The sequence below is a fragment of the Saccostrea cucullata genome, unplaced genomic scaffold (assembly GCF_032062105.1).
Source record: "Saccostrea cucullata isolate Sc308-1 unplaced genomic scaffold, CSIRO_AGI_Scuc_v1 ctg3002, whole genome shotgun sequence".
Classification (NCBI taxonomy): domain Eukaryota; kingdom Metazoa; phylum Mollusca; class Bivalvia; order Ostreida; family Ostreidae; genus Saccostrea; species Saccostrea cuccullata.
The window spans coordinates 153,058-161,350 of NW_026919969.1; the positions used below are offsets into that span (position 1 = coordinate 153,058).

Consider the following 8,293-nt stretch of genomic DNA (forward strand, 5'->3'; position numbering starts at 1 on the left):
TTTATCAAATTTGGGCGGAGCCACATATTAGGAATTTGCTCCGCCTACGTTAAATGCACGGTATAAAATGTTCCAAGATAATTTTAATCGTCTAAATTCATACATATAATGTCTCAATCCCAAATTTATTTTCATCAAATGCATTGTTTGAAAATTTTAAATTTCTCAATCAATGATGAGTCATTTGAAGACCATGTTTGTTTTAATTTGGATGGCATCTTCAGAGGCCTACGGTATGTGTGTTAAAGTTATGATCATTTGAAAAATATATTATTAAATAACCTGTAGTGATCGGCGATGTGATGATTTTTGTTTAAATTAAGAGGATCTTTCTGGAAACAAATCTGCAACTCAAAGTACAACGTTACCATGCATCGGATGCCCTGATAGATCATATGTTGCAAGTATGGCTGTGGACGATGATATGACAACATGTACTAGGACAGCGTTTGAGACGAATCAGTGGTGGATGGTTGATCTTCTGGAAATGAAATCTATTTATGCTGTAGAGTTTTCCTTTAGAGATTATGGTGATGTCTATCGTAAGTTTTAAATGCTCCTGCATTGCTTTGTGTTTTGAAATTATTTATTATTTTTGGTCTAAATGGAAAGATTTTCTGACATTTTTATTCGAGGAACGCGACAACAAGAACGTTTATCTGGATATTCCATATATGTTTCAAAATCACCAGAAATTAAAAGTGGTGCATTGTGTTTCAAACATAACGAATCAAACCCGACCCAATTAACTGCAAAGCATGTCTGTGTTTCTGTTGGACGTTATATCCAATTTCTGAATGAAAAGAGAACTATCACTGAATTGTGCAGTTTCATTGTTCTAGGTTAGTGATTTCATTTTTCACGTTTCCATTCCTTCAGCCTAATGCATATTGTAGCTAAAAACCATCATATTTCTTTCTCTAATAACACGGAATGAATCTTTATAATTACAGAGCAGCAGAAGTTATACGCTTTGACTTCTACTAAAAAAGCATATGCCTTTCTTTGCTTATAAGGTATCAGGAGTTATGAACTTGTAATATCTTAGTAGCTATTAATTGATATGTGTCGTATTCATTTTAGGAACATCCCAAGGATTCCATAGAACATAAACAATATGAATATAAATTAAAAATTTTATTTTGTCAGAATTTCATCAACTTTAACAAAACTAAAATTGAATTATATTGTTGACCAATGCACCCTTTCTGCAAGAAAATTAAAATTAAAAGACATTTTAATTTATCAATTTGAGCACTTTTGACAGTATTTACTGTTTGGTTTAGCAAATGTCTTCGAATCATTATTTCTACATCAATTTGATGTATCCCTACGAACAATTAACAAAAGACACCACATAACCTGACTGTTTAATATTTGACTAATTTTTCCAAATAAAGACTTCAGTGGCAAACTTACAACAAAGCTTTATGATAAACGCCTTACGTTTTCTGGTCAGTTTACATTTTTAGATAATAGCAATATTATATCAGTATTACCTGGATATAAAGTTTATGTCTCCAGTTTAAATCATTATGCAGGAAAATGTTCACCTACAAGCCAATCTCCAAACGGGAAAACTACTGTCAAATTAAGTTTTTGAAACAAGGATATCAATATTCAAAATTTCGAAAGTTTTATGAAGATACACAAATATTGTTAGCATATAAATCTATTTTTGATTCTTTGTCTGCCTTGCATAAAAGCCGAGGTCCTATGTCGCAGTAGGTGCTGTCACGGTAAAGATCCCTCCCTGTTCACTGGCCCAGAGTGCTGATTATAGGGCAAAATTTGCAGCTCTCCACAGGCAAGTGGTGGCGTCTCCATATGAAAGAAAACATTTCGAGAGTGACGTTAAACAACATGCAATCAACCAATCGTCTGCCTGGCGCAGTGGTTAGAGCGTCTGCTCTAGAGTTACGAAGAAAGGAGTCAATCCTTACATCACGGGTTCGAATCCAGCTTTGGGACGTGGAGACCGGTCCTTCGGATGAGACCTTATAAACCGAGGTCCCGTGTAGCAGTAGGTGCTGTCATGAAAAAGATCTCCCCTGCTCAATGGCCCTGAGTGCCGAGTTTTGGACAAAATTTGCAGCTCTCCCCCGGCAAGTGGTGGCGTCTCCATATGAGTGAATAATTCTCGAGAGGGACTTATACAATATACAGTCAATCAGTAAATATTTTTGATTCGAATGTTGACTGAAGTCTCAAAAAACATATCTAGGACATTATTTTACATTAGGATATTTCGGAAGATCATAACGTGGAGCACACTGGCGGTGTGAAAATCGTCATAGATGCTTACTGCATTATGGTACCTGAACCCACCAATGTTTTGTTTTTAGGTTAATGTTTGCTCTGCTGCAAATGAGTAATGTTCCAATAAACTCTTAAGCTTGATTACTGATTTTTACTTTTACATTTTGTCATATGCATGTTTAAACAATAAAATGCCTTCTTAGTTGCATAATTACCAGTTGCAACTATTTCAGAAAAAAATAACCCGCTTATGTGGCTTTATAACATTTGCAATTTTGAAGCAAATAATCTCCAAATTAACACACAAGACTCTTTTTTTACAATCTCATCTGTAAACATTAAGTATGCTTGGGAAATAAATATACTGTATGTGTACTTAAAATAGCAGACTTCATATTTTAGCGGCTTTGGCGCAGATGATGATGCGCTAATTCATGAATACCGCTAAAAATAATTTATAATTGATTATACGGCACGAATATGTGTAGCGCTAATTTATGATTACGCCAACAACTCCATATCCATTGATTGCGTTAACTTGAATACGCCAAATTATGAATGAACACGTACAGTCTACAATTGATTAAAACGTGATTGTATGTTTTTTTGATGGAAGGTTACACCTCTTATGGAATCTTTAAAAAAGATACTTACAGCATTAATAGTTTGAGAGCTGTGATGTTGTGCTTTTGATGAAATGGACAATTGTATTTGCCGACAAAGACATTTTATCGACATGATGACTTTAAACAAAAATGTTGATAGCTTTGTTTCATCAGCTTAATTGCTTCGTTTTAGAAATTGTTCGTATAAAGAGCATGCTCTTGAGTATCGAATCAACTAAGAAACATAAACCCCATATGCAGGTGATAAGGTCATGCAGGCCTAGGTCATGCTACTTAGGTATGAGAAGCTGACGATTAAAAAGATGAAGTCATCACGTTTATCATTAAGCTTTGTTATGAGGTAACTATTAACGTATTTTTCTTGTTATTAAATATGAGAAAAGTGTGTTCGACTTTTACTTCAGCCCACTGGGATATATCGAATCGGCAGCTGAATAGATTGATTAATTGTGTGTTGTTCACGTCCATTTCGAGAATTTTTCACTCATTTAGATGTCAAAATATAACAGACTTCACTCGGTGCTCAGGGTGAATGGGCAGTAAGGGATCTTTATCGTTCCAACGTCTGACACGTGACACGGTACCTAGGTTTTTAGGCCTATCCGAAAGAGGCGCAACTTTCACTTCAAAGTGCTGAATGCATGGCGAACTATTTCTACCAACTTTTTATCGACTTATATGTGGGGCAGTCGCGGCCTAGATTCAAACTCAATACTTTCCAATCACAGTGAAGTACAGATATACATTTTATAATCATTATGCAATTAGAAGTTCCTGTTTAAAAATTTTTCACCACATCGATCATGTTCTAAAGAATCATGGCACAGATTCTGACACAGGTTGTAACAAAGGCTACTACGGTGTTGATTGCAATTATCCATGTCCTCAGCATTGCAAAAATGACCAGTGTTTGGTTACAAACGGAATATGTTATGGATGTGCAGATGGCTGGACTGGTTCTAAGTGTAGACAAGGTAAATATCAGTATCACTTACCACTCTTATTATAGGAGTTTTATGAAGAGACTTACTTTTACATTCGGCAGCTGACTTTTACGTTTTAGTAACTGGAGTTGGTCTATGTTTAAACTGTAGAAGTCAGTCGTCGATTGTAAAAGTAAGCCTCTTCATAAAACTCCATTATGAGGTATCCATGAATCAATGAATGTTGAAGCTTACTGTTAATTTTTCATACACTTTTCAATATTGTATATCTAAGAAGATAATGATGATGTATATATAAGTATTAAAAGTACTAATATATTGACGTCCTCTTCATTATGCAGCATGCTCAGCTGGAAGGTTTGGTCCTGATTGTCATTTGTTCTGCTCTGGACATTGTAAATATAATTCTACTTGTCATCCCACTGATGGTATCTGCTATAACGGCTGTACTGACGGATGGATGGGCGAGTTTTGCAATAAAAGTAAAATGTTACATAACCTTACAAGATTCAATTTTTTCTATTTGTTTGATATCATGCTTCATTTTACGTAACATTCATGACCGTAGCCCAAAATTCATTATATATATAGAGGACATTCAATGTTTTGTGGTTGAATATGGAATTTATTTTTCACGAGTGGGACAGGATTTATAATATTTTCACGAGTGCGAAGCACGAGTGAAAATATCAAAAAATCATGTCTCACGAATTGAATTTTGAATTTTAAAACAAAAATCTTTTATTTTTCCTTTGCATCTGCCTTTTTGTAATCCAATGATCGGCTACATGACGTCATAGTTGAGCGGTTGAGACGTCATAGCTAAGTGAGGTGAAAACACAGTAAACATGGATTTAGCAACATATTTTTGGTAATTTTTGACAGTGTTATTCGCTGTCAGTATGGTTTATTTATTTCCATCGATCTTATATTACATCAAGAAAGTTTTTTTTACAACAATCTTCGTTCTGGGAAGGGAAATCGAGAGTTTTCCCGCACTTCTGATATTCGTCACACAGTGACAGGATATCATTTTGATATCCTTTCACACTGTGACAGGATATCATTTTTATTCAATGAATAAATTACAGTATATCACGGGTAAAAATGTAATAAATGAAATTATGGTTCCAGTTAAAAGATCGGTTTCCCCCAAACCTTTGCCCTCTATTAAATAGTAACTTATGCTCCTCATTATTTACATTATTTACACTGTACGTTAAGATTTAAGGCAACATTTAGATAAATCTTCTAAATTACCTTTACAGGCTGTGCCTCTGGTACATTTGGACCGGATTGTAAATACAACTGTAGTAGACATTGTCTTAATGATTCGGTCTGTAACAGTATAACAGGAAAATGTGACAAAGGATGTAAACCTGGATATATGGGAGAACAATGCAATAATGGTATTTTTGATTTAATCTCATGTGAGCTTAAGTCGTATATCTGACTTACTTTACATGTATATCTACTTAGACACTGTCTAACTATTTTCACATTTTCACATTTTCAACCCTTTCTTTAGAAATAATGAAGGATTATGATCTGCTGTTTTATTTTCATAACATTGTCTCCTATATTTATCAAACATACATAATATTATAATTATAATCATATAATTTGTGAAAAATGTACCAATCCTGGGGAATGGCGGGTGTTAATGACAAACTTTGTCATTTGGGAGGGTCAATAAATGTTCAATAAATAAATTCAACTCTTATACAGCCATACAACATGTAAAAACATGAGACATGCAACAATTTTGATTTGTTCGATCTGAGCATGAGTAAACACTTTGACTTAAAAACTTTTGATTTTTTTAAAATACCATCCTCCGGGTATTAAAATCAAATAAATATTTTATTGTAGTTTGTAGTCATGGTTATTTTGGACCAAATTGTTCGAAGAACTGCAGTTCACTGTGTATTGGAAGAAACTGTCAAAGTGTCAATGGATTATGTCTTCTTGGGTGCATCAGCGGTTACAAAGGTCCAACATGTGAACAACGTATGAATTTATTTTTTGATTTGTGAATAATCATGACTATAAAATTTCGACTCATAATGTTTAACAATTAATATGATGTCATTGCAATTAACTTCACTGAATATGAAATTAGAGTGCAGCAAAGGATGGTATGGTTACAGTTGCTCCAGGAAGTGTGACAACTGTGTAAATCAAACTTGTAATCATATAACGGGCAACTGTCAGTATGGATGTAAAACAGGCTGGAGAGGATCAACATGCTCTATAGGTAAAATATGTATATAAAGTGACATTTTAAAGAAATTTTTTCATATATGGTATGTACTTGTACAGAGATATATAAACATGCATTTTTCTGCTTTCTAACCTTTAATGACATTTCGACGAAAATACATGAACTAATTCCAAATTATTCAAAAACATACAAAAGCTCAACAAATGAATATAAGATAAAATTGTTTCGATAACTGAAAAATGTTTTACAGAATTTTCAATATAGTGACTTCAAATCACACTTCATGCAATAAAAAAGTGGTTTCTGTGAGGACAAAGAAGTTGCGATCTTCTACCAAAATGCTTTTCCATAAATATTCCATAAAAATTTTAGTAGATCACGAAAACAGGGCTTCAAAAATTACTATGATTTCAAAGATATGAGTGTCAGTGCATATCTAGAAGCTTAAGAAGCCTGAGTCCAAAAGACAAAAGAATAAGAAAGCCGATGATGCTCAAAATGTAAAATGTGTATTTTTTGTTTATATAATATTTAATTAGAGACTATAACCTTTTTACTCATATACTCGACAGTGTGTACCATGGACTCATATGGAACAGACTGCATGTTTTCTTGTAGCCAAAACTGCCTTAACAAGGAACCTTGTGACCACGTGACTGGAGTTTGTAAAAATGGTTGTTCAGAGGGTTATAAAGGAGAGCTATGTAATTCAAGTAAGATAATTATACATATATATTTCACATTTTATCGTTATAAATGCATATGAGGTTGCTTTGATTGTTTATATAACTATTTTTGGAGGTTTGTTTTTACCTTGATTATTCTGAATTACACATATTGTCAAGAAAATTATAATAATGGTCTACCACATCGACTTAATGCAAAAAGGTGCTTATCAATACAACTTTTATGGTTTCCTTTTCATAGATTCATCTCATATGTAAGAAACTCAGGTACATTTACTATAAAATATAAAATGTGTTAAAGAAATTACATTGTTAAAGAAATGTACAAACATTTTATAAAGGCAAAAATACATAATCCATATATATATATATATATATATATATATATATATATATATATATATATATATATATATATATATATATATATATATATATATATATATTGAATTCAATGGGAAAAAACATGAAAACATATTTTATTTTATCTTATGATTCCACAAACTTCAAATGTAGTATCAAATAGAATAATAAAAAAAGATAGCTCATTTTATTATTTTTAGTTTGTGGAAATGGTTATTTCGGGGAAAATTGTTCTAATGTTTGCTCTGAGAACTGTTCTGATATATGCCATCATATTGACGGGATGTGTAATTGCAAGGCTGGAATGGAAAATTCTCCAGAATGCAAACAAGGTAATATGTGAAAGCAATCAGATATGTTAAAAGCAAATGCGTAGAGCCACATACCCAGTGTAAATATATATGTTCATTAACATTTCAAGTTTGGTAATAATAATGTTTGGTCAATAATTGGTAACATATAATTATAATATATATAATTCATAAAATGTGTATGAAAATACCTGTATGTAAATCACATAACTTTTTCTATTTTTTTTAATACAGTTTCATTATTGACTACGGCCAGAGAATGTGATGATCACTGTGTTTATGCTATTGGAATTTCTATGTTAGTCATACTTAATGTTTTGACCTGTACATTATGGATTCGTGGAAGGTATTTTTTTTATTCTAAAGAATTATTTAGTAATTTAATATAATTATAGATATGCATTTCCTTTTTTATTTTTGTTTTGTATTAGAAGAAGGCAGGTGAAAGTGAAAAGACAGTCCTCCTCTCATTATATAACTACTGAAGCAGAAATGAAAGTAAAGACTTCTGAATCACATGAATATCAGGAAGTGCACTCTGTATCACGTGATTTTTCGTACCAAAATCTCTCATTTGATACATAAGAGATTTGAAAATACAGGGTTCGACTAGGTGAGTTCGGAACCTCAGACTGTATCAGTGATATTTGAGTTAAATAAAGAAGAATCATTCTTTTAATTCATATAAAGATTTCATTTGTTTTCGTATGATAATCATGTTTTTACTGGAATAATAAAGATATATAAAATACTTTTATTATTTGACAGTGTATTTATAGTGCATAATGGTGTACCAGGCAGAGGACTACAATTTTTCGATCGGCAAACGTGTGTGCAAAATCGAATTATAAAAATTTCTTGATTATAAAATAATTATAAA

At 32.4% G+C, this 8,293-nt stretch overlaps 1 protein-coding gene across 1 annotated transcript; it reads left to right on the forward strand.

The window, feature by feature from the left end:
* Positions 1-661: 661 nt before the first annotated feature.
* LOC134241042 (multiple epidermal growth factor-like domains protein 10) lies at positions 662-8,021 on the forward strand. Its single transcript, XM_062723141.1, has 8 exons — positions 662-842; positions 3,725-3,859; positions 4,171-4,311; positions 5,098-5,238; positions 6,626-6,766; positions 7,303-7,434; positions 7,648-7,759; positions 7,845-8,021. The coding sequence occupies exons 3-8, from the start codon at positions 4,290-4,292 to the stop codon at positions 7,996-7,998; spliced, it is 702 nt and encodes a 233-aa protein (XP_062579125.1). The 5' UTR covers positions 662-842; positions 3,725-3,859; positions 4,171-4,289; the 3' UTR covers positions 7,999-8,021.
* Positions 8,022-8,293: the final 272 nt, after the last annotated feature.

Bases quoted from the DNA above. Each gene is read 5' to 3' on its own strand.
- LOC134241042 (XM_062723141.1), top strand. From the start codon at position 4,290: ATGGGCGAGTTTTGCAATAAAA. The intron at 5,239-6,625 runs GTATTTTTGATT...TATACTCGACAG, and splicing joins GGGAGAACAATGCAATAATG to TGTGTACCATGGACTCATAT. The intron at 6,767-7,302 runs GTAAGATAATTA...TATTATTTTTAG, and splicing joins AGGAGAGCTATGTAATTCAA to TTTGTGGAAATGGTTATTTC.